We start from the raw sequence: 22,190 nt of genomic DNA, 5'->3' as shown, positions 1-22,190 counted from the left end.
AGTAACCTACATTCATTAAATGGGTTTTTCACTAATGCTCTTTCCCTTCACATGTACATTTTTGCCTTACTAAGGGCTGGTTTTCCAAGTATAATTGCTCCCTATGATATCACGGTTTCCTTATTAGTGGGTCCTTCTGGATCATTTAAAATAAGTGCATTTTGGTCTCAGGTCAAAGGTTTCATTTCTTTAAATTAACTTTGCTTCCAATCAGCATCACTGCTAAAATTTTGGGGTGTATTTCCAAACTGGGCTCAGACTGAGTGTCCTAGAATGAAACCTCTGCTTGTTAAAATACGTAGTTTCTAGAGCTGTGCTGTCTGATATAGTAGCCACAGCCACAGATGGCTGTTTAAATTTAAACGCTTCAAAATGAAGTCAAGTTAAAAGTGTCTTTCCTCATTACATGGCCATATTTCAAGTGCTGAATAGCCACACGTGGTAGAACATTGCCACCACTGCAGGGAGATCTGTTGACAGATTTGTCTGGACAAAGTCTTTAGACTCCTTTTTAGGACCTTTGAGAGCTGGGCCATCAGAAACCCCAATGTTTGGAGGTACATGAATCTCCTATGGTTCAGCAAATATCTAGTCAAATTCTTTATGGTGTTTTGGGGAGTGTTTATTCAAAAGAACTAAATCCATTTTTCAACATCTTTTGGATTATGAGATAAAGGAGCTATTTGATTTATCTTTGGGTAGATACCAAAACAACAATAATGACAAACTCAAAACTTTTTCAAGCGAAAGGCACCAAATGAATTCCAAATGGAATAGTTATTGGGACTGATGTAAGTAATAAGCTATTGGGATTTTCGAGTTAGTAGGATGAGGTCTCTACCTGGGCAGCCTTCTTTGAGCGCAGGTTACTCCTGTGTTTATCGGCAACACTGCAAGCAATAATACATCTCACAGCACATTTAACTAAAGAGCCTGCCACAACACATTATATTCTTCATATGCAAGCGGTATTACCAAGTGAGGAAGCCGAAAGATTCATTAGTGTGCTGGGATTACGACATGCCACTCACGATCCAAGGAACAGCAGCAAAGAGAAACAAGCATGGATCGGGGAGTCAGACCGGGGTTTCAGTCCCGCCTCTGCTGCTAACTAGATGTGTGATGTTGGTAACATCACTTAATCTTGATAAGCCAAGGTTTCCGCAGTAAAATGGGAATTATAACCCCAATTCTACAGTTATGGTGAGGAGTAAGATAGTCCACAAACAGCATTCTGAATAATGCCCACTTCAAAGGACAGTTGATGTATTATTATTAGCAGTAATGATATTAGTAGTAGTATTAATATTAGCATTTTAACAGCCATTGTCATACCCCAGGCAGCTTCAACAGGGATAGGACCTAATCATTAAAAGTTAACAACAGTAAAAATGTTGTTTCAAGCTAATTATTTTAAGTAGTTTAGTACAGAATTAATTGTCTGTATTAAAAACTTCTAATTTGTTTTTTCAATACATATAGACTTTAGACCATATTTTTTGCTTATTGGTTTTGGGCATATCTCGTGTGTGTGTGTGTGTGTGTGTGTGTGTGTGTGTGTTTACAGATATAAATGTAAATCTGTTATTAGGATGTCTCCTGGATAAGGGTTTTGTGAAATGCAAATCTGACAAGGGGTTCTAGAATAAAATTCTACAGAAGCATAAATATGCAGGTATATTTATCAATACAGGTATACATATAAATAGATATACAGGTATGTTCATGGAAATATTTCCTTTTGTGAATTAGTTCCATCTATTTCCAGGTGTTCAGTACTCCTTTAACTACACCATCAGGTCTATGTAATAAAACACACTGACATGTACTTTTGGGCAAAGACTTTTGTCTTTTAGGAATGGAAAAAAATGAACACTTAACTGATCTACTGGTTTCTAGATGCATGATATTTTCACACACTTATGACATGGATATTATTTCCATTTTATACATGAAAATGTGGAGCTTTAGAAAAGCTCACTGATTCTCAAAGTCACACAGCTGGTCAGTGAGGGGCTTGGGTTTGAACCCAGGTCCGTCTCCACCCGAAGCCTCTTCCTACATCACACTGAATGCCACAGCAATCTGCCATCCGCTTCTCCTCTCCATAGACCATTTGTTCTGAAAACCCAAGGACAGAGTCTGTACACCCATTCTGCCCATTCTGGTTCTCCCTTCTCTCAGGTGATGCTTCTCCCTCCCTCTCCCCTTGCCCCGGAATCTCTTCTATTGAAAAGCCAAGGTGAAGCCCACCATGTTGTTGATGAGCCTTTGCTGCCTTGCCTACGTTTTCTCAAAGTGTAGCACAATATTCACTCAGCCAACTATTTAGAAATAGAGATGGGCCAGGTCACAGATCTCTGTATAGTATTTGTCAGGATCAAACTCCATTGCCTCCTATTTTTTAAAGATCTCTCTCTCTGCAGAGCATAAAGGGTTACTTCAGAGTATTTAGAATAAAAATTCTTTTTGCTTGGCAATAAGCCTTGGAATACAACAAAATCAGCTCAGAGGTGAAAAAGAGTGTGTCTTGAGTGACTTAATGGACAGCCTGAATCCCTCTCTACTTCAAAAACAAAGTATCATGAACACTTGCACCTACTTCATACTATGTGAAACTGATCCACATATTGCCAGAAAACAAACTCTAGAAGTCTCATTTTTTAATCTGAAATTTACTCTTACCACCAGTATTAGTAAAATTAGCAATTGGGAATTCTATGAATTTAACTTCTGGATAATTTTTTATGCACATCTTCTTTGGGGTCATTTGCACGAGTGAACAAAAGCTACCTAGAGGTTACAGATACGCCCTGTAGCCTATCAAATTTGACATTTAATCATAATTCCACCCTTAATATTTAGTTTTTCATAGAATGGAACTCTCCTGAAGTGATGTGGGCCATTGCCATGTGGTGTCCAGGCCTGTATATTTGGATAAAAGTTTGCCAAAGTTTTCGTGTCTAGAAGGCTTGCTTAGCAAAGAATCATAACCTTCTCCACATTCATGTTCCAGGGAAAAGAAGTTATGATTCCAAAATTCTTCAATATTCTAATTTCATTCCTACTGCTAGAGTTCAATCAGGTGTTGACGTTTTCCTTCACAGGAAGTTGTTCCCCTAACAGGAAAGGTGCAACAAAGGTGTTTGTTGGGAGGGGTTGGGACCCAAGGACACGGGGCAAGGGAGGTTTCCCGCTTCTGAAGCAGTGCCTCTAACGGCTTCTTCCCAACAGGGCGAAAAAAGAACATGGGGGTTAGAATAAGGCAGAACTTGTAAGAGCAAACGTTAGCATTGGTCAAGGCAACCCAAGCAATAAGACAAGAACGGTTACAGTGTTTCCTCAAAGAAAGGCAAGCACAGGCCACATTTCCGAGAGCTTCCAGATGCAGGTGAGGGGATGAAAGGAAGGAAGAGTTACTCACTGTTTGGGTCTACGTTTTCACAGAGTTCCGTCTTTGCCTCACCGTTGGGTCTGTCACTAGGTTTGTGTGACAGCCGCGATGACATGGTGGCTGCTGTGACTACTGCCTTGAAGCTTCGTTTCCGTTTCTGGACATTGAGTTCAGGGTGGAAAATGATGATGTATACTTTCGGCATGTATAGCATCCCCAGCGCCACTGACGCACTTAGGTTCATGGAGATTGTAAGCGTGGTGGTTTGTATGTAGAGCTAGGAGACACAACACACAAGACACTATTACAAATAAAATGACCGCAGAGGGAGTCTGAACACTTAACGCGATGTCAAGAATGACTATGGCTAGGAGAAAGGCATAGCAATCTCCAGGGGTTTTTGATTTAAAAAAAAAAAAAGCAAGATGTAATGATGAAACATTTCCTGGAGAGTTTTGCATGTTTTTATTGTTTGAATTGAATGCCATTGGGAGAATCCATATGCATGCTTGCCCTGGAGAAGTCTCCTACGTAGAAGTTCAGGGTAGACCTAGAATCAGATGTGAAATTCATTCAGTCAGAATGGCAATTGGATATGAAGATCATGGAAATTTGTAAAACCTTGAGTAAGGGGAATTTTTTGTCCCCCGTATCTACACATAATGATTAATACTACATGCCCTCTTGATACACAGAGACTCCGGGACCTTATTTGAAAAGTCATTATGTCAATATATGTCTCTTGTCTAGTTTTTCAAAAAGGGTTAACATCTACCCTACCTACAAACTAGTGAGTTGAGTTTCTCTGGAAAGTAAGCCCTTCTTGCTTAATCCTGATTTCAAAAACACTCATGGCAAGGGACCAAGATGTAGCAATGTTGTCTTGTCCAGTATCTTCACACTGATAAATTGCTAATAGGGTGCAAAGTCTCCTTCTGACATTGCTATTTGTGGTTTGGGGGGTGCCTATAGCATCCTTGTCTCATGCTTCCCTGAGAAATCAGAGCAATCATTCACTGATTAATGTGTTAAATCTTTGTCTTGCCTGCTTTTGAAAAGATGAAGTTTGAAGGGTGTAGGGAATTGTCAAGTCAGTGAGGGGAAAACTACGCACAACTTGCCTTGGTCCAGTTGCGTTCATGAAGTGCCCTGTCATGATCTAGAAGCACACCTTGCAATACATTTAGGTATATTTGTGTCTTACATGACTTGGAAAGGCTAGATGAAATGTGAGGTGATGGATGTGTTAATTAACTTGATTGTGGTAATTATTTTGCAATGGATCTTAAATCATCATGTGGCATACCTTAAATATCACGTTATATAACCTAAATATATACAGTTTTTATTTGTCAATCATACTTCAATAAGGCTAGAAAGAAACAATTAGGTAGGTGAATAAATAAATTTTAAAAATATATTTTTTAAACAAAGTGACTAGCTACCATGGTCTCCATGTCAGTGGAAAATCTAGTTCCTTGAGAACATAATAGGTCATGGTTTTCCACAGCTTTGCCTTTGCATTGATCTGAGGATAAAATCCCCATCTTTAATGAATTCAACAAGGCCCCACCTGGCCTGCCTCCTGTCTACTTTTGAGACTAATTTTCCACCAGTGTGCCCCCACCTTCCTCCCCAGGGCACCATCTGTAGACCAATCCTTCAGGTCTTGAAGATGCTGTGCTCCCTCAACCACTGACCCTTCACACATGTGGTTTTACTTAATTCTTGTTTTCATCTGTATGGAATGTTCCTCCTGTGCTGCTTAGAACATCCATCCAGGCTGCCTCAAGCCTAGGCCAGCCTCTTAACTTGCATGCCCTCAAAAACCTGTTTTCTTTACATCATTGGTCCCCATTTGTAATTACACTCCCACTACCTTGATCATTTGACCATCTGTCTCCCCAACTAGGCCATAGTTATACAAAGGCAGGAGCCTGTGTCTGTAGTGCAATTTGTGTCTGCAGTGCTGGCAAACAGTAGGGTTAATAAATATGAGATGAATGAGCCAATGCGTTTGTATGATAGACACTTTTTCCTACCTATTACTGAGTAGTCAAACGCCCTTTCTCTAAATATACAGCAGAATTTCCATCAGACCTACTGGCTGCCTGGACCTTTCTGATCTTATTTCTTCAAACTGAGGCCCAGGTGAAAAAAAAAAGAAAAGAGACTGCCATCTCATCTGTAGGGAATACAGTTTTTCCAGCAAACATTAATTTGAATCTGTATGTCTCTGAATGGCTTAAAGGAGCTGCCAGCTGCTAACTGTATAATACATAAGAATATAAACTAGAAAGACAAAGAAAACATTGAATTAATGATCCTTTTGGTTGTGAATTAGACCATCTTTTAAAAGCTCATCTTTGCCTGGCCAGGCATGGCTCAGCAGTTGAGTGTCAACCTAGGATCCAGGAGATCGCGGTTCGATTCCGGGTCAGGGCACATGCAAGGGTTGTGGGCTCGATCCCCAGCAGAAGGCGTGCAGGAGGCAGCCGACCAATGAGGACTGTCTCATTACTGATGTTTCTATCTCTCCCTCTCTCTCTCTCCCTGAAATCAAGAAAGAGGTATTTTTAAAAATAAAAGCTCATCTTTTCCTATTAGAATACCTTTAGACTTTCAATGCCATTCTATCCTGCCAGTCTATACTCACTGTTCATGGTCACAGGGCTATATGAACCTGGGCAACTTGGTTTCCTTCCCTCATGACCACTGCTGTCACCCTTCTCTTGAGAGCTTTGCAAGCATGGATTAGCCAGTCCCAGAAAAGGGGAGAAGAGGACACGTGGGATCTTAGGTGGTTGTTTCTCTTCTTCTGCTCAGAAGCAAATTTTGCAGTTGAAGGAATCATTCACAGTTTTTTTGTTTTGTTTATTATTTATATATAACTATAGATTATATATGTATGTATGCTTATGCATATACATATGTGTGTGTGTGCATATATTTCTTAACAAAGACAGCTTAGCAATGTAAGGCTCAAAAAGCTATGATACTTGTTTTATGGATTGCTTCACTTCATTATTCTCAAGCTAGAGCCCACTGAGACTTTGCTATCTTCTTTTGAAAATATTACAGTCTCTGGTGACACTTCAGAAGTATGTGGAAACCAACATGAATGTATTGACCAAGTTCCCACTCCCCCAAATCCTCTTTACATAGCATAGTGGTTAAAAATGAGGAGGTTATCTGAGTTCAGTTCCCATTTCCTAGTTCCGTGTCCTTGGGCTAAATACTTCACCTCTCTGTGGGGATGATCATGTTTGTACCACCTCATGATGCTGTCTTGATGATTAAATAAATTACTATTTGTAAAGTGTTTAGGATAGAGCCTAGCAGTCAGTAAGTACAGCAAGTCCTCACTTAATGCTGTCAATAGGATCTGTGACTAAGCGAAACGAAATACAACCAAACCAATTTTGCCATAGTCTAATTGATAGACACAAGAGTTCAGTGCCTATGGCATCTCATCAATGTTATAACAAAACAGCATTGAATGAAACTCTATTGTTTGAGGACCTGCTACACTATAAAGTGCTATAAAGTAAGTATAAAGATACGAAGGCTCCGGCCCTTAGGGATCCCAGAGGTATTGGTCCACAGGGATCCAACCCCATTAAGCCCCAAGAGGGAAATTAAGTCACTGTTTCTTTACTATTCAATGGGAAGCACACTGTTCAAGTCCTGAGTTTTCATCCCAGCATCTCCTTTAGTACATTCTTTTAGCCAATTGCAACCCATTTATTTTTAGTCTCATAGCTGTTCTGATGCTTACTGTAAAATGCTTAACCCTGTCTCATCTTGGGTATTTCACACCATTTTATTCTATCTTCCTTATAATTTCTTTAGTGATGCGCAGTCTTTGGTGATTGTTACTAGACCCTTGCATCAGAGCCCAGGAGTTTTCCTGAGATCAGGCCTCTTCCCAGGCTGGCCTTGAGCTGAGCCTCAGACCATCACCATCTTAGCTGTGTCAAGCCCGATGGCTGAGGCCTACGGGAGGGATGCCGACTGCCTTGTAATCTCTGAGTTTTGGTGATTAGGCCTTAATTTTATCGTCAACCCAAATGGATCCAGCTTCTGCTGCTTGGCTGAAGGTGGCTTTTCTAAGGCCCATCATGTATAATCCAGCTTATAAAACCAAAGAGCATTCAGGCAAGGGGTTCAGAGGCCAGCCAGCCAAGAGCTGTGCATAACATTCTAGAGTGGTTTCCCTAACATCTGATGCATGGATTTCTTGGCTCTAAATATTTTCTCTGTCTCTCTGTTTCCTTATTTACAAAATGAAGATAATAATAGCTCCTAATTCATATGGTTGTTTTGAAGATCTAATTAATATACAAAGAGTGCTTAGCAGAATGCCTGGGAAATAAGTCCCTGTGAAATGTTAGCTGCTAATATTTACTTTCTGCCTAATATTTCTTTATTAGGTGGTTGTGGTGTAGATCTCAAAATAAGGCTTCCTCTGTACCTACCTTCACATATTTTAAACTTTTTACATGTCTTATTGATGAACTAGGCTGTAGTGTCTCAAACACCATAGCTATCCCTATCTTGTCTGATTGAGATGCAGCAGCACATATACTATCAGAGTACACACACAGGCATGTGCTTAATTCAGTGCCAGGCGAAGCCCGCCTGAATCTGCTCCATGCATTTCCTAATCTTGGCCTAAAAGTTCATTGTCAGATAAAGTGTGGACTCATATCATGAGATTCCAAGGTTGCTTTGTAAGTAGGTGTAGCACTTAGGGTTAGTTGAGTTCTCCTTGTCTAACTTTCAATTTCTAAGATACTAAAGAATACGAAAACTTGTTAGTACTCATGAGCAAACTTTGAAATCTGCCAATTCTTCTGTGTAAGTTTCAGAATCAGTTTAGTTGATTATTTTGAGAGATTTCAAGGCAAGCTGGCAATAGTTGTAATAGTTACAAATTTTAAACTTTGAAAATCGGAGTATTCTCACTACTGTCCAAAGAAAAATAAAGAAATTGAAGACAAATTCACAAGGCACATAGATATGAAACTAGAACTATCAGGAAAAACCCAATTTCAGATTTATAGGTTCATCAAAATAGTCTCATCATTACTAATGATGTCTTTAATAAGAAGTATGTACTATAAAAATGGACCAACAATGTATTTATACTAATGAATTACCACATTTAACCCTATAAAAATTCCATTAGAAAAAGTTCTGGGACTATTTGATGGTATCAAACCATTACTGTAAGAGCTAATTGACTCACGACCCATGCTGTTGATTTATTGTTAGTTGTATTTTCAGACAGGCTATGTGAAACATACCCTATTTCACCACTATTTGTGCATTCACCCACTTATCCATTCACCATTTTTATTGAGATACTTCCAAGTGACTGCACTTGCCCAGGCTTTCAGCACACCATTGTGAAGATGGTAGGTTTGATTTGCCTTGAAAATGTAAATTCATCCTGATGAGATTGATAGATTAGGGAACAATTTGAGTACAACACAAAGTTCATGTTTGCAAATGTGTGATTTCTTCTGTAAGAAACACTCGATGAATGCAGTCAAAGGCACCAGCGGAACCCAGCTGTGTGGGGATATCTGAAATGCACACCCACACCCGTGCCTCAAACATCTGCCAGCTGCCCCATTCCGCAATTTCACCATGAATCACAAGCAGTAATACTTTTGGCACCTGCTCCCATGAGCAAACTTCAGGGCTTTTTTTTTTTTTTTAGGTAAAGTGCCACACTTACTGTGATATTTATACACTTTGTAGCCATTTAACATGTAGAAAACCATGCCACCATTTTTATTAGATTCCTACCCCTTTTTAAATGTCACTGGTGATGTTTCTGAGCGTGTGTCCCTAACCCAATTTTTCCCGTAATTCCTATGTTTATAGCACAATATTGCATAACGTGGTGATTTTTAAAAACACACATGTCACATTATAGCAGAGCTAACTGGATAAATAAACATGATGTCTGCCACAAAGTATGTGCTTATTAAATTCTGGATGAGCAGAAAGTTCTACACTTGAAGCTAGTATTAGGCATGATAAATATCCTTGGCCTTCAACATTGTTTTAAGAAAAGCTCTTAGTCTTTTGTTGTTGTTAGCTATTATTTGTGTGCCTCTGTTCCTCATTTCCAGAGTGGAGATAACAATACCTATAAGGTTGTTAGAATCAAATGGGCTCACCATTGTAAAATATATACAAAGGTGCCTAGCATGTAGCAATCACTCAACCACGGGCGTGTGTTAGTATCACTAATTTATTTGTTGGCTATAATATAAAATAACTTGTTTTTATGCTGTTTTTAATAGTTTTAATACATTTTATTTTATTTTTTAAATATGTTTATTGATTTCAGAGAGAGGAAAGGAGAGGGGGAGAGAGAGAATTGAAACATCAATGATGAGAGAGTCATTGACCAGCTGCCTCCTGCATGCCCCTTACTGGGGATCAAGCCCGCAACCTGGGCCTGGGCCCTGACCCAGAATTGAACCTCGATCTCTTGGATCATAGATCGATGCTCAACCGCTGAGCCACAGCAGCAGAGCATCTTAATACATTTTAAAATTATGATCTTTCTTATGGACTCCACTGTGAATAACAACCTGTTTTAGGGAAAAACATCTCATTAAGTTTGCTCCCATTTTGTTTGAAAGTGTAGTCAAACCGTTATTTTGTCTGTCATTGGTTATTTTATAAGAAATAACCAATTTTCTGTTCCCAAATGACGGTTGAGAATTGTGACAAGAAGGCTTTATGCAAGCTTTAGGTGGTACGGGAGAAATTTCATAACTCTCATGACATCCCAAAGTCTATGAAACAAAAATTAAAAATGGTCTGATGCAGTCACAGTAAAGAAGAAGGGTACAATATACTAGTACTTGACAAATGTTTGGAACATGCACATGACTACATTGAAATGAAAGTTTCTTGCAGTTAAGACCATTGTTTTCTCTCCTTACCGCCTGTACCTCTTGCTTCCTAATTAGAGTAACCATATTTCTGAGAAATAATGACACATGGCTGGGGGAATGACAGGATGTTTGAAATTGGGACTTTCTCAGTCATCCAGAGGATCAACATACTGAAGGCTTTTGCTTAGTTATGAAATAATACATGATGATAAAAAGATTCAGCATAATGCTGGGGGAAATGTTTTTTCAGGGGAGGAAGACTTGCATCTTCTACAAGGGTGGTGTAATGAACAGGAACTTTGCTTTGAGAACTGATTTCACATGTTGGCCTTGGATTGTTGGTGGGTGACTTTGGGAAGCCACTTCAAGTGATAGGGTGAAAATCCAAACCCTAGCGATTTGTTACTAGAGTGTTTGATACAAAACCCCACCTCATTCCATCACTGCCATGGATACTTTGAAAATGGAAGGAAATCATGTGAAAAGCAGTTAGTGCAGTGCCTGGTACATGGTGGGTGCTCAGGAAATGCAAGAGTTTTTATTAGAGTAGATGGTCCCTTGATCTGCAGCTACTTTTCATGCTATTGTTTTAGACCTGCTATCTTTGAGTCAGTGATATATAAATAAATAAACAGACAATATACATAAGTGGATACACACATCAAATATGATGGGACACTCTCTGTGGACAGATGTCTGGCATAAAATTACAGATAATGGAGGAAACTAGATTATTGGACAAGACCTAGTTACGCTACGTTTTGTTTTTCTCATTTAGTATCTCCAGGCAGACTTGATATTAAGTCTTACATTATTTACTTGGATGGATATAAGACAAGTACTCCAGGTGACTGCAAATTAGTTCTGGAACATGAGATAAGTGATTCTGTCAAGCTTGAAATCACCTACATCTCAGTTCTTTGCTCTCTTGACCAGAAGCCTGAGGCTGTGTGCATTCCCACACAGCATAAGCTGAGATGCTGCTATTCCAGTGGACCCCTCATCCCTGGGAAGTTGAGAGTCCACTCCCCATGCCAGCCACCCTCATGAGCTGCAGGCCATTTTGATAGACAGTTCTTCTAGGCAAATCACTTCCGATTGTTCAGGGCACATACAAGCCCAGCCTACACACACTGATACTCAGAATTTCTTTCCTCCACCAGCCCTCTGAACCTTCAATTTTCATTTCAAGTTTCCCCCCTCCGACTGTCAGGTAGGAGTTTTACTCTTTTATATAGCTAATACTGGCACTATTTGCTCTGCTTTGTTGTCTAAAAAGTTATTTACTGTTCCTTCTGGTTGGAGAGTCCCACAAATGTTAGGTCTCTGCCTTTAGTGATTTAACATGAAGGCAAAGCACTCCCCCCAGCCTGGGGAGACGCGCTCCGCCGGATTCCATTGACCACCTTGGAGTCCTTGGCCATACTCATCAAGACGGAGTCTAACGGCCTTTTCGTAGGAGCCAATTTCCGAGTCTGTCTTATAATGTGAAAATGCCAGCTTGTTCCTCGCTGGGGAATATACCAGGCAATGTGCAATGATGTTCTATATTACTTTGCAAGTAAGCCAGTGGATTTTTTTTAAAAAGTCGAAACTTACTCTGTTTCTAAAGTTCTCACTTGAAATATTCCATTTGGATAAGAGCAGAGCTGTCTAATTTCGCCAACTTTTAAAGTCACCTTTGTAGTTCTAGTAAGTATTAAAAGACAATAATCACATGAAAATATTGCTGTCAAATTAACGGCTAAAAGAAAGAGACAGTCTTTGCATTTCTCGGGCATATTCATTGTGTTTTCAGTTGGACTTGTATTTGTTGGAGCCGGACCCCAGAATGTTATTGACAAGAAGTCAATGTCAGTCCAAAAAGAAAGCGTGCTCTTATCTCAGCTTTCAAAGCCACTGACGGTGGCTTTTGGATGAACTGGGACAGGTTTTGATCATCATGTTCAACCAGCTTTCTCTTTCCTCTTATTAGCTTGGCTGTTATTTTTCCTGACCTTCCTCTGTTCTGTTTGGTCTGTATCTTTCCCATCTTGCCAGCAAGCAATGGCAGCTCCCTTCCTGTCCTTCAGAGCCTTCCTTTCCCCTTCATGAGCTCATCCTTTCCCCTGTATCGTCTTTGCTCCCCTGCTTTTCTAACACTAGGGCTTCCACGTGTGTGTGGATGGAGGCAGCCCCCCAACCTCTGCCTTGACTGCAGAGGGTGCTGTGGTCCCCGTTAGTCAGTGGGCTAAGTGGTGCCCTGGCTGAGGGGCCAACCACAGCAACGGCTGAAAACTGGGCCAGACGACTCGTCCATCCAGTGGTAACTGTGTGTTCTGACTCCTCACCAGGACCCCCGGCTGTGTAATGGTTTATGTCTGAAAGGAGCGAATAATTGCAATGAGACGCCTCAGAAAATTGTAGACAAATGGTCATTCAGCCTATGCCCCTAAATGGAACAGTGAGGGCTCTGAAATTGGGCAGGGAAATAACAGTCATCCCGCCAAGAGAGACAGAGGGAGTGAGCCTGGCCAAGGAGCAGGGCCGAGGGGCTCACGGTTTTGCCTCCATCACAAGATCCATTTTCCTTTCATTTTTGCTTCCAAGGCCTAAAAAGTTGCATCTGCTACCCACTCACTCTCGAATGGCCTGCAGTCTGACTTCTATTTTACCTCCTCTGTCTTTACTTTAAACCTTCCTAGACTCTTTGCCAGATGTGAAAGGCACTGTCGAGGTCTCATTTCTCCTTAAAACTCAATGCTGAGGATGACCGTATCGGGGGATCTAGCTGTCCCACTGCATTAGCTCAACTTCTCATCACACTTTGGAAGAAGAGAAAATGCTTGAGGTGGCCAAGGAGCTCTGCAGGGTCCCCTCTGTCCTCTCTCCCCTGCTCTAAGTCTCAAATGCACAGTGCTCTGCCCCTCCTCAAGGCTTTCGCAAATCTGTGCCCTCTGCCTCAGATGCTATTCCCACTCATCTTTACCTGGCTGTCTCCTACCTGTCTTGCAGGTCTCAGTCTCACTTCCCCGAGGAGGGATTCTCAGACCCTCAAGTGTATATTATGCCTTTTTTCTCTTGCTCATAGAACAAATTATTTCCCTTCATTAATCACAATTTGTGATTATTCATTCGAGTGTTTATTTAACAAGCACGGCTTCACTAGACTGTCCGTATTGGATACGGACCATATCTTTAGACTTATTGGAGATGGCTCCTGGAACACATTTAGTGCTCAGTTAATTCACAGCAGCTGCACAGATGAACGAGCACCATCGAGGAGGACCCACTGTGCAGCCGGGGGTTTCTGAATGTTTGGCACGTGCGCTAGGACTGCTTCGGTTCCGGACAGGGGTGCAGGCCCTGCTGCTTGCTGACAACCGGGGGATACTGTGCACCTAACTTATCCTTTCGAAGCCTGGATATTGATACTTAGGAAATGAAGCGAGGGATGGCATGTACGTCCCAGAGCACTAGCAAGGAAGGAAGGAAGGACTCGTAAGTGGCTGGGTCCTCCTTCTTAAAATCTGAGGCCCTGGTCCAAATGGTGTGCTGGTAAGGTTCATGTCTGTGCGGCACCTGGCAGGGTAGCCATGTGCTTTGGCTCTGAACAACCCTAGTTTCTTTCCATTTTTCAGTACTTTTTCGTCTAGCCATTTCATTGGTTTCCCTTCATGCTCAAGCACTGTCACCGGGATGTTCCTCTGGTCCAGTCATGGCATTCAGAGATAATAAAGGAGACAAAGATAAATGACCCCATTCTGGGACTGACCAGAAAGTTGGTGGAAATCAGCACACTGGCCTCTTTCATGTCGCTTGAACATGCCATGTTGTCTTCTGCCATAGGGACTTTACATATGATTTTCCCTTTCCCTGGAACGTTCCCCCACCTGATAGACCTTTCTAACCACAACTAGCTAATACCATCTTGTTATGAGCACTCTGAGCAATCATAATGATTCATATTTAAACATGTGTGTGATTTGTATCTATTTCCCCCACCAGGAAGCATGTGCATTTAGCTCACTGTTGCATCCCCAGAGCCTAGCACTCTGGGTGGCAAATACAAGGGACTTAACTGATACTTTAAAGGAAGGAAGTCTTAGGCACACAGATTCCATTTGTAATCTTTCGCTCTATCCCTGCCATTATCCCAGAGAATAAAGTCAGAAGGAGAAAGAGTGGGATGTTCCTGTGAATTTACATTCCCTGTAGGAGCACTTCCCCAAATAGTCCAAGAGAGGAAGGGACTGTGTTGTCCTGGGGTTGCCACCTGCATTTCCTAACCCCTCTTTCAAGTGCTCATTAAACATAAAGCATAACTATTAATAATGACTTACTTAGAGCCTGAAACAACAATAAAAATCAACAGCCCTGCCCCCTTTGGAGGAAAGGAAGCTTTTCTTTCCAAAACCTTGGGCCAACACCCAGTTTAGGGCCTAATTGTCTCCTCAATGGAAATATGAAATGGTTGCTATGACAACTGAGTGAAGAGTTCAGGGTGTTTAAATTTTTTTTTTTTTTTTTTTTTTTGACAAAAAGCTGCTGACTTTGACTTAACTAAAACCATAAATGCATTCTGTTTTACAATTCCGATCCTTGCAGGAGTTTTTCTGAATAAATATCCCTTTTAAAAAAATCACCTTCTTTGGAAAGTGACGGCTCAGACTAGGGTAATGGCAGTGAATGGGGCAGCAGGGGACAGATGAGAGAGATTAGGAGGTGGAACTGACGAGTGGCCGGACTGGATGGGAAGGAGGCAGGGTAAGAGAGGAACCAAGTGATCATTCTACACATCCCACCTCCTTCTGTGCAAAGTCCAGGGTATCATCCTAAATCACATCAGCACTGGACAAACCCGAGTGGGTTTGAGCTCTCCTAAAAAAAGTGTTTCCACCCTGCTCCAAGCAAGGGTGGGCCGGCTAAAAATCTTTGCATGCAAAATGAGTTGATATGAACACAGCTGGCTCCTGGGCCCCCTTCTAGAGGGCTAGGCCCAGAAATGTATTCCAGCTTCACCTCCCCGAACCCCAAGGAGCCCGGATCCTAACCTAGCCACCACAGAGCCAGTTCTTCACCACCATTTACTTCTATTGCTAAGATTTTCTCTCTTCAGGCCTCTACGCTGCATCAATTCCTATTTGGAATTCCTAAAATTCCTAACCTACCCTTCTTTAAAAAATTCTCCTTCTTATACAGTATGAAAGAGATCCATGAAGTGGTAAAGTAATGAGCACCTGAGTAAGTTGCTGTGTCTCCATACCCAGAAAAGATTTGGCTCATATACAGAGTCCTTATAACCTAAGAAAAACATTCTTTGTTAAAAGTCTATGTTTCATTTGACTCTTGAAATGAAACATCAAACTTTGATATAATTCTAAGAAAAATGGATAAATGAGTCTTAAGATATAATCTTAAAGGCACATTCTCTATTCAGTCTTGGCTTGCAGGATCACCAGACATTTTTTATGGGAACACAGATAAATCATGAAAGGTGTTCTCTCTAGTGTACTCAGTGATGTCTGTGGAGATTTCGGGCCCATGCATGAGAGAGCCCTGCAGAAGGTGGTTCTGGGAAGGTTATTCTCATTTACCTGCAAGTAAATGCTTATTACCATGGGGACCATCATCTTTGCTAACCTCATAGGGCTGCTGAGACCAATAGGCATCTCACGTGACATTGGAAATGGAGCTTCCCCTCTGAAACCTGCCTCCCCACTAATTTTCTATTTCCCAGGAGCTATTACCTCCATCTAGCTCAGTGCACAAAATGGAACATCAAAGGCTATTCTTGAATGCTTGCAGTTCCCTCACATTTTACCCTTTATATCCAGTGTGTTACCCAGTTAGCGAAACTTATTTATAAAATATTTCTGTAATATGTCCCCTTCTCTTCCCACTGCCCACACCCTAGTCTTTAATATGTTGAACCAGTTAATACACATAAGAACAGAGAGTGGTGGATACCATTTGTAAATTCTCAAAGTTTAGCTATTATAATTATTATTATTACTCACTTTCACATTGTTTCTGAGATGCTATAGCAGCATCCTAACTGCTTCATCAATAGCCCCCCTCTAAGCAATTCTGCACAGAGCAACCCGAATGATCTTTATAAAAACACAAATCCCATCATGCAGTCCCCTATAATCTTTCAAAGACTTCCCACTGCCCTACAGTACCTGGCCCGGCTACATTTCCAACTTCCCAGCCAGGCCCTCTTGAGCAAGACACACATGTGCTGGCATCCTTGAGTGTTCTCAGGGGCGTCCAGCAGGCGGCCTTGGCACACACCTTTCTCCCTGCCCACAGTGTTTAGTTCTTTCACAATTCTTCACCCAGCTAACCCCTAACTCACCTTCTGGGTCCCAACTCCATGCATTTCCTCTGACAGAATTCACGTGACTGTATGGCTCCACCACCTTGAATTTTCTCCTTCCGAGGTGCGGTCACATAGCAGCCTGTTCTTTTCAGCCATAGTACATGTAACCATGAGTGATGACCAGCATAGCCTTGGATTAGTTTATCTCAACTCTTACTCTCCTACTAGAATCTAAGCTTTTTGATGGCAAGGATGCTCCTATCACAAAGGGCGACTTCAAAAATTCTCTTTTGAATAAATAGCAGTTTCAAAAACATAAATTCTAAAGTAAGGTACAAATATAAGCATCCTAATATGTAAAGTTGATTTTCTTTTTGAGATGTAAGTACATTTGGGATAGGTTTTGGTTTTTAGATTAAATGCACTTATAGACTATTAAGTCAACATTCTGAGTTCCAGAAAGCTCACATGAGTTGTGCAGAGTCACAGAAATCAGGGACAAATCTAAGATGTAAATTGGGGTTTTTTGCTCAAGCTACTACTGCACCGATATGCACATTCAACTTAAAAGCCTATTTAATAAAAGACTAGCTCATAGAACTGTTTAATTTTTCATTCTCCAAGGCTTTAATTGCAGATGCTTAAAAAAAAAAAAAAAAACAGCTCGAAGTATCTATAAAGGGAACTGACAGAAGAGTCCCATTCTTTACCACGATTTGCATGTTTGTGTGTGTCTTATATTTAAGCCCATATTTCCTACTAAAAATAATGAGAAACTTTTTCTGCCTATGATTCAGACTGTGTCCAATTTCCTTGCCAAATCCAGCTTCTTGTCAAGAGGATGTAGTATTGCTACCCATTCACCCAACTGTGCGCATACCTACACCCAGGCCGGTGCCCCAAATGATAGGAGGTGCGCTGCAGCGGGCAGGAAAAAAGGTGGAAAAGCAGCAATATGCAACCAGAACGTAAACACCATCTGAAGCAAGAGCAGGTTGCAGCGCCTAATGGCTCTGCTGCCAGGTGTTTATGACGCTGACTGACTGATCTGAGGTCAAGAGCAGACCAAGGAAACCAGGCACGGAGGAGGAGAGGGCAATGAGGCCACATCAGGGAGGGAAACTGGAATTCTTTGATTTTCAAGTGAACATTGTGTGGTAGGGTAGGACGATTCCCTCCACTCACTTTCTAGCTGTTTAGTTTATATATAAAATGCAGTAAATAAAGGGCATCTGGCAATTCCTCTCCAAGCAAAGACTACTTGTGCATAATAATGCTTGAAGAGAGATGCTGAAACGAGACCCAGCCCTGCAGTGGGAGAGGTGTGATCCCTTTATGGGTACAGGGAATGGATCTGAAACATGGGCTATCCATGTCAGAAGATGGGGACCAAGAGCTGGCACTCTGGGAAAGTGAGCCAAGGGTGTTAGGAAGAGCACCAAACGGGAGGCTTTCCCTAGGAACCACAACAGAGAGGTACCTTGGGGTGGCCTCAAATGGAAATGCCTCTGCCTGTCAAGGAGTTGAGTTGAGGGAATCAGCTGACTAGGGGATAGGAAACTCTGCTTGCGTTGGGAAATGTGGCTGTAATCTTAAGGAATGGACCATTTCTTCATATTTGTAGACTCTGGGAGTCTTGGCTAGCTGATTATAGGGTGCTAAATAATGAACTATCCCACTTTTTCCTTCCACTATGACACTGTAGTATGGAGTTTACACCCATTAGTAATGTTTCAGGACAAGCTTCCTTGACCCTGTGGTCAGAAAAGCATGGTCTTTGTGTTAAATAAGGTCATTGGACTCAGGTGTCAGAAACCCTGAATTCTAGCTTCTGCTCTGCCACTTAATGATTGTGGAATTTGGACAAGGCCATTTATAAATACCCTTGTGACAATGGGCTGCTATCTTCACCTTTGAACCCCAGAAAGATGTGTCTACTTTCTCAAGTGAACATTTTTTCATAAAACCCATAGTCTCCATATCATGCTATGAATTGAGGAAAGTTAAGCAATAATTTAAAGAAAATTAGAATTTTGAAATAACTGGTATTCTCACAAAGTATAAAAGTGATGAACGATTATATGCCAATTATTTTATAAGCATTATAAACAATTAGGCATAACTTGTGCAAAAAGTATTGACAATGTATAAAAGAACCATGAACCATCCCTTGGGTCTATATTTCTATGAGAGTTTTTTTTTTTTTTATGTTTTGTTTTGTTTTTAGATTCCATATAACAAGTGAAACCATAAGGTATTTGTCTTTTTCTACCTGCTTACTTCACTTAGCATAGTGAGGGGATAGTTGACAAGGAAAGGGGAATACACTGAACAATATTGTGACAAGTTTCATGGTGACAGAGAGCTTCTGGATGCCACGCTGCACCACCTGTTGGCGTTCCCCTTTAGGACTGGGGTTTCTTCCCCCTGATGCTGGTGACATCAGCAGTCCACAGCTCTCAGCCAGTGGTCCTCTTGGGGATGCCTTGGCTGAAGAGTCTCATACTGCCAAGGGTGCCACCCCCTTCCTCGGGGCAGCCCCCAAAGAATCACTGGGAGATGCTGGGGTAGGAAGGCTCAGCCCTTTGCCCCAGGAGGGGACAGCTGTGAAGGGCAGTTCCAGAGCTCCTAAGGGGCATGGATTGAGGCCTTGAGCGTACATCACAGCCCAACTTCTGTTTGGCCCAATCCTGTTTCTTCCCCTTCTACCTGTTGGTGTTGATACCAAGGACACCCCAATACACCTGCGCCTGTGCTCCCTGGGAGGCTAACCTGGGACTTGGCATATCACTTGGAACTCTTAAGAGCATCTCAATTCCAATAAAAATCAAGACTGTTCTCAATACAATTTGTTCTATAATCCCTTTTGTAGCATATACCTAAGAGGTCGACTGAGCACCTTACGACTTTTATAGAATGCGTTTGGCAAAGTCAGCGTATCTCAGAAAAAGTGTATCCGCTCCCAGAACTCATTTCTATGAACCAAAACTTTTCCTTCTATCATTTTTCACATACAATACATACTTTCTTCCCAAAATTTTATTTGAAAACTTACAAATTTTCAGAAGCTTTGACCCAGGACAAAGAACATCTGTACTGTCCTCATTGAGATCTACCTCTTATTAATACCTCACCACACTGTTTTCTCCTCTCTATTTCTTTCGGTTAAGTGATTTTAAAGTTACATACATTATACAGGCTGGGGCGAAAGTAGGCTTACAGTTGTGAGTATGAAAACCACAATTTATTCATATATTATTATTTATTAATTTTTGTGCTATTTTCCATATGAACAACTATAAATCTACTTTAGTCCCACCCTGTATTTCATTCTTTTTTATGTCTGTAGGCATCACCTAAGGAAATGGATGTTTTACTACATAACCACAATACTGTTATGACAACTAAGACATTTAACACTAATTTCATAATATCATCTAATACATGATACAGAGTCAAGTTCACCAACTTTCCTGAGTCTCATATGATTTTTCTCCAATCCAAAATTCTATCACGGTTCATGAATTGCATTCACTTATGTTTCCTTAGATTCTTTTTTTTTCTTTTAAATATATCTTTATTGATTTCAGAGAGAGAACAGGAGAGGGGGAGAGAGAGACAGAAACATCAATGATGAGAGAGTCATTGATCGAGCCCGCAACCCAGGCATGTGCCCTGACCGGGAATCAAACCCCGGTCGCCTGGATCCTAGGTCGATGCCCAACCGCTGAGCCACGCCTGGCCGGGCTCCTTAGATTCTTATAAACTAGAACAGTCTCCCTGACTTGGGTTTTTAAGTAGCTTTATTGATATAAACTGCATGTATTTCAAGAGTAAAATTTGATGTTTTTATACCTGTCTGTGCCATTGAAATCATCACTACAATCAAGAGAGTGAACATATGTATCACTTTCAAAATTGTCCTCATGTCGCTTTTTAATCTTTACCTTTCACTCTTCCACACCCCCTTGATTTCCTTTTGGTCACTGAAAATCAATTTGCATTTTCTAGAGTTTTATATGAATAGGATCATATAACGTGTACTCTTTTGCTTTTTTTCTTCAGCATAATTATTTTGAGATTCACCCATACTGTCGAATGTTTCAATAGTCCATTCATTTTTGTTGCTGTGAAATATTCCATTGCGTGGATTTACCACATTCACTTAACCATTCATCTGTCAGTGGACACTTGGGTTGTTTCTAGTTTGGACTATTATGAATGCCATACACAAGGCTTTCTATGGTTATATTTTCAATTTTATTTTGGGTAAATACATAGAAGAGAATGGCTGGACCAGACAGTAGATACATGATTCAAGTTTAAGAAACTACCAAAGTATTGTCCAAAATGGGAATATCATTTTACATTCTTAGCAGCAGTGAATGAGCGTTCCAGTTCCTCCAGGCCCTCTTCCACACTTGGCATGGTCAGTCTTTTTCCTGCTGGCCACTCTATTACGTGTGCTGTAAAATCTCATTATCATTTTAATTTGAAATTTCCTAGTCGTCAAGATATTCAGCACATTCCACTGGGTTGTTTGCCATTTGTATGCCTTCTTCGGTGACGTCTGTTCAAATCTTTGCCCATTTTTTTTTTTTAATTGGATTTTCCTCCTATTGCTAAGATTTAAGAGTTTGGGATTCTAGATACAGGACCTTGATGAGATAGATGCTTTGCCAAGTTTTTCTCCTAGTCTGTGGATTATCTTTTTATTGTCTTAATTACGTCTTTTGAAGAGCATTCGTTTTTAATTTTGGTAAAGCCCAGTTTTTCAATTTGTTCTTTTATAGATAGTACATTTGTTGTGATATCTAAGAAGTCGTTGCCTAATTCAAGGCCATGGAAACTTTCTCCTGTCTGTTCTAGAAGCTTTACAGTTTCATGTTTATAACCCACTTTGCATTAATTTTTATATATGGTGCTAGGTATTGTTCTAAGTTCCTTTTTTGGCTGTAAATACCGTTCTAGCACAATTTGGTAAAAACGTACACCTCACACCCTGCATTACCTTTGTGCTTTTGTGAAAAATCAGTTGTTCATGCACATGTGTTTATTCATGGGCTCTGTTCAGCTCCATTGAACTACTGTCTTTCTTAACCCAGTATCATGCTACAGCTTTATAATAATTCTTAAAATCAAATGTTGTTCTTTTTCAGAGTTGTTTCAGCTGTTCTAGGTTTTCTGCATTTCCATATGACTTTTAAAACCTACTTTTCAATTTCTGTAAGAAGTTTTTGTTTTTTTTTATTTTGGTTGTCACTGGATTGAACTTATAGACTAATTTGGGGGGAATTCATATCTTACAATATTGATCCTTAACCCCATCAAAAATGTATATCTTTCTACTTAAGTCTACTTTCATTTCTCTCAGTAATATTTTGTAGTTTTCAATAAATAGATCTGTAATAGGTCTGTCATATTTTGTTGTTTTTCAAAACATTGGCTTTTCCTTTTATTTTTGTCTTATTTTTTAAAATTATATTTCAATTACAGTTTACATTCAATATTATTTTGTATTGGTTTAAAGTGTACTAAGTATAGCAGTTAGACAAACATATACTTTATA

The 22,190-nt window shown here is 40.5% G+C and overlaps 1 protein-coding gene across 2 annotated transcripts in view; it reads right to left on the bottom strand.

The window, feature by feature from the left end:
* Positions 1–22,190, bottom strand: part of GRM7 (glutamate metabotropic receptor 7) — a 673,384-nt gene that overhangs the window by 43,854 nt on the left and 607,340 nt on the right. For both annotated transcript variants that reach the window (XM_081159174.1, XM_081159173.1), the window contains exon 9: positions 3,425–3,671. In XM_081159174.1, coding sequence (XP_081015300.1) covers positions 3,425–3,671 — 247 coding nt within the window. The remainder of the gene's footprint in view (positions 1–3,424; positions 3,672–22,190) is intronic.

This window comes from Miniopterus schreibersii (genome assembly GCF_964146895.1).
Source record: "Miniopterus schreibersii genome assembly, chromosome: 15".
Taxonomy (NCBI): domain Eukaryota; kingdom Metazoa; phylum Chordata; class Mammalia; order Chiroptera; family Miniopteridae; genus Miniopterus; species Miniopterus schreibersii.
This window is presented reverse-complemented; position numbering and strand designations above follow the sequence as displayed.